This window comes from Chelon labrosus, assembly GCF_963514085.1.
Source record: "Chelon labrosus genome assembly, chromosome: 24".
Taxonomy (NCBI): Eukaryota; Metazoa; Chordata; class Actinopteri; order Mugiliformes; family Mugilidae; genus Chelon; species Chelon labrosus.
The window spans coordinates 2,613,083-2,616,944 of record NC_140357.1 but is presented as its reverse complement, the minus strand read 5'-3'; the positions used below and the strand labels follow the sequence as shown (position 1 = coordinate 2,616,944).

The following is a 3,862-nucleotide window of genomic DNA, read 5'->3' as shown; positions in this document are numbered from 1 at the left end:
ACCCGCTCTCAAATACCAGTTCAGTGCAAAATATTTGGTGCTGATAAGAAATGTGTGAATGATGTTAAGGAATTCAGTTCATCAGAATGTTTTGAATATAGTTATAACATCCACCGTTAATTAAAATGTGCAAAGTACCTCTTTTCATGATGTTTACCACCTATTAACACTTCTTTGATGAAAGGGTGAGGCAGGAATCAAGATTAGATGTTCACTTTGCACCACCTTGTGGTCAATTTATGCCACTACACGGAAGGTACAGTTCCGTTTATTTTTTAAGGACAATTTTCTAAAAAATATGCTATTTCAGATATTTTACACCACGACATTACTTAATATGGTCCCAGCAAAACCTTGCTGTAAGGACTAACTGTATTTGCTGCAAATAGAAAATTACTCTACGTGTAAAAGTAATTATACGATTAAAAAATGCACAAAACGTGAAGAAATTACTTAAAATATGAGCATTTATTAATATGTTTTACTGTTATTGTTTAAAAAATGCTTACAACATATTACACTTGCACAAAAAAATGTAATAATATAAAGAAGATTAAAGAATGTAATGAACGCAGCGACTTAGGGGCTGAGTTCCAATTCGTGGTGTCCACTCAGGAGGATCAACGCAAACCAGGTGAGACACTTTAATCAAATTACAGGAAACCTTTCATGAAAAAGTAAGAATTTTAGAGTTCATGAGATCATTATATTATAGTTTTATCAGTAAGCTAAGCACGATGATATACTGGGTTTTAATGAATTTAGCGAATTGGAATCCGGCCCTGACTCGACCTGCTCTGTTGCGTCCCACCAAAACAGGAAGTTTTCAGAGTTTGCAGCTGTAAGCTTGTTAGCTAACCTGCGAGGTCCACACGGAAATGGCGATAATTTAGCAAACGTTCTAATCTCATGGGGAGCCTCTCAGCGAGCCAGGAGACATAGGAGTTATTTTGCTACAGTTGTGAGTAGACGTATTTATCGGCGTATGTTTTTACTGTGTAACTCAAGCGTTGTGTCGGAGCTTTTTAGACTAGCCAAAAAGCTACCTGGTTAGCTATCGTTAGCTTACCGACGAAAGACGTTAGAGGCTGTTTCTGGATGGTTAGCAACAAGGCTGGGTTCTGAGTTACACTGCTGACTGTCTGGTTGTCGTGTTGTATCTATTTTGCCTAGGTAGCTAACCAGATAGCAGCGTAACATGAAGTTATGGAGGAGCGAAAGCTAAAGAGAAAGAGCCCCAGGGTCTCTGGGAACACGGCGGCTCCGACCGGCGGCTCTGGCCGTAAGAACGGCTCTTCCTCCGCGGGACGGCAGGTCGGCTACAGCCATAACACGGGGACTCACTCCAGCCAAAAGAGCAAGAGTAGGAGGTAGCAACTATGTGGCTGTTATTACTGTTCGTAACAGTTACCAAACACTGTTTTATCTCCTCCAAAACTAAATGAGCAGATCTGATTATCATGAACAGTAATTGGTCCTTTCTGACATTTTTGTCTCTTCCCAGGGGAGTCAGAGATAAATCCAGGTATCAGCCAGGTCTGGGTGCTAAAGCTAGTCAGACCCCTGGACAGGCTGCACCTATCATCCAACACTCCTTTCTGACTGACGTCTCGGACGTACAGGAGATGGAGAATGGCCTGCTCAGTCTCCTCAACGACTTCCACTCAGGGAAACTACAGGCATTTGGTAATTTATCAACTTGCACCTTATCTGATAAATGTCTGGAGATGAAAACAAGCCTGTGTGACTAGAGAGGGCCATAGAGTTGTGCACTGATCCATAAGATGTTTTATTTCTTCTTCATCTTAGGCAATGAGTGCTCCATTGACCAGATGGAGCATGTGAGAGAGATGCAGGAGAAGCTGGCCCGCTTGCAGTTTGACCTTTACGGCGAGGTGGACGAAATGCCAGAGGACCAGAGGAAAGTGGCTTGTGACACCAACATGGACAAGTTACTTCTTAACGTAAGACTTTATCCATGTTGTGTTTTTACTTAGTCCAGATGACAGTATCTAATCAGGCAGATCCTGCTCTTGAATTGTTGTTATTTGGAACTCATAATGCTGTTGCTTTTACTTTATGATCATTGATGTGATGTAACTCGTCAGTAATCCGGCCCAGATTTAGCTTCTTATCCCCCTGCAAGTGCTAAACTCTTTAGTGAGCTTGCCACATGTTTGCACAGGATCAAGTCTAGAAGGTAATTTGCAGTAATCTTTATTAAACGTATATATTCTTTTTCTCCACAGCTTGAGGAGCTCAGTTCATCTATGTATCCTTTCGATGTTTTAAATCGAATGAAAGATAAACTAGTTCATCTTAAATGCTCAGGTATTATGTTTTTTTTTTCCTTGACCGTTCCTCTCCAGCCAGAAACTGAACCTCGCCGACTCTCAAGAGATCCCGAGGACTGCCAGCATGTGATTTTCTCTTCCCCGCTACTCTTTTCTCATCCCCATCTGAACCAACCATTTGTTTTATTCCGCCTAGAGCGGCTGCGATGGCTGAGGTGGAGCAGAAGCGAGCTTCCCGGCACTGTTTCTCTTTAGTATTGTGGCGGAATTGGCTGCAAAGCTGTTCACCAGCGTTCCCTGTCCGCACAGGGTGATGGATGTATTATAAAAATGACGGAACAGGGATACACCAACAGCCTTATATTATTAATAAAGCTGCAAATATTGAATAGAAATGTCCTCTTAGTTTAAATTAAATGATATATTGGCTTTGGTGCATCCCTGTAACAGCCACTTTAAAGTCAACTTGTGTGTTCATTAATTTCCAAGCAGTCTAGATTTGCAATACATCGCTAACCAAAGTTATACTGATCAGCTGAAAGTGAGACAACTGCACATTTAATGTTTTTCAGAAGCGTATAGCTCACTCGGGTTGTCTCATCAGTTTTCACAGATCACTAATTGTCTGTAACATCACAAATTAAAGACTTTCTCAACATATAGCTTTAAACACTAGCGTCGATTTAATCCGTGAGAGAATAAAAACTATTTAAATTAACCAAAACGTAACTTGTGGCGATAAGATGTATGTTCTTTGGCATATGATTTCTTGCTGCACACGAGTGACCCGATATCACCTCCCAACACATTGTTCAGTGTTGAATATATTTGCACATATCCATGCAACATGCAAAGCACGTGTGTTGGGTTTGTCGCTGGAAGGGACTGAATAACCCAGATGTTGACACATCACAGCCATGCCTTAATATATATATATATTTTTTTTCTTTCTAATTTAATCATTTTTTGCCTTATTGTTTCAAAACTTTTAATAAGACTTTTAGTAGTTCATGTTGGAGTTAGGTTCCTGAGATAATCGTTTGATTGAAAATCAACTAGCATTGTTGCAGGAGGACGTGGGCTGTTGTACTGTTAACTTTTTGGTGACTTTATTGACCTAATAAATGTTTTTGTGTGATTTTTTTGTTTTGCCGTCTGGATTTTTAAACCTTTTAAAAGGAAACAAGAAACATTCCTGTGTCAGAATCACTTCACTTGCAGATGATGTCTGAAAGTAATGAGCGGCTGTGCCTCAGCAAGTAGATCCGGTTGTTCACGAACCAGAGGGTCAGCGGTTCGAACCCCGGCAGATGCCACATGTAGAAGTGTCTCTAAGCAAGATATGGAATCGATTGGGTAGATGCATGGGCGGACTGGCGTACAGGGACACCGGGGATTTCCCCGGTGGGCCGGTGGGCCGGGCCATGGGAAAAATAAAAATAAAGGGGGAAAAAGTCTATCGCAACGGCCAACAGCGTCGTGGTCCGCTGGGGGGCTGGGTCGGGCGACTATTGTTGTGATAGGCTATACCTGTGTTCACTACCTGTTAGCCAATCACATTTCGTCCA

The 3,862-nt window shown here is 41.5% G+C and overlaps 1 protein-coding gene across 1 annotated transcript; it reads left to right on the top strand.

Annotated features, from left to right (window-relative positions):
• Positions 1-809: 809 nt before the first annotated feature.
• ccdc28a (coiled-coil domain containing 28A) lies at positions 810-3,435 on the top strand. Its single transcript, XM_084574737.1, has 6 exons — positions 810-961; positions 1,174-1,370; positions 1,505-1,686; positions 1,810-1,964; positions 2,250-2,272; positions 2,370-3,435. The coding sequence occupies exons 2-6, from the start codon at positions 1,207-1,209 to the stop codon at positions 2,422-2,424; spliced, it is 579 nt and encodes a 192-aa protein (XP_084430863.1). The 5' UTR covers positions 810-961; positions 1,174-1,206; the 3' UTR covers positions 2,425-3,435.
• The last annotated feature ends 427 nt before the right edge of the window (positions 3,436-3,862 follow it).

Coding starts and splice junctions, on each gene's coding strand:
- ccdc28a (XM_084574737.1), top strand. CDS start 1,207: ATGGAGGAGCGAAAGCTAAAGAGAAAGAGCCCCAGGGTCTCTGGGAAC. Junction 1,965..2,249: donor TGGACAAGTTACTTCTTAAC/GTAAGACTTTAT, acceptor TTTTCTCCACAG/CTTGAGGAGCTCAGTTCATC. Junction 2,273..2,369: donor GAGGAGCTCAGTTCATCTAT/GTATCCTTTCGA, acceptor GTTCCTCTCCAG/CCAGAAACTGAACCTCGCCG.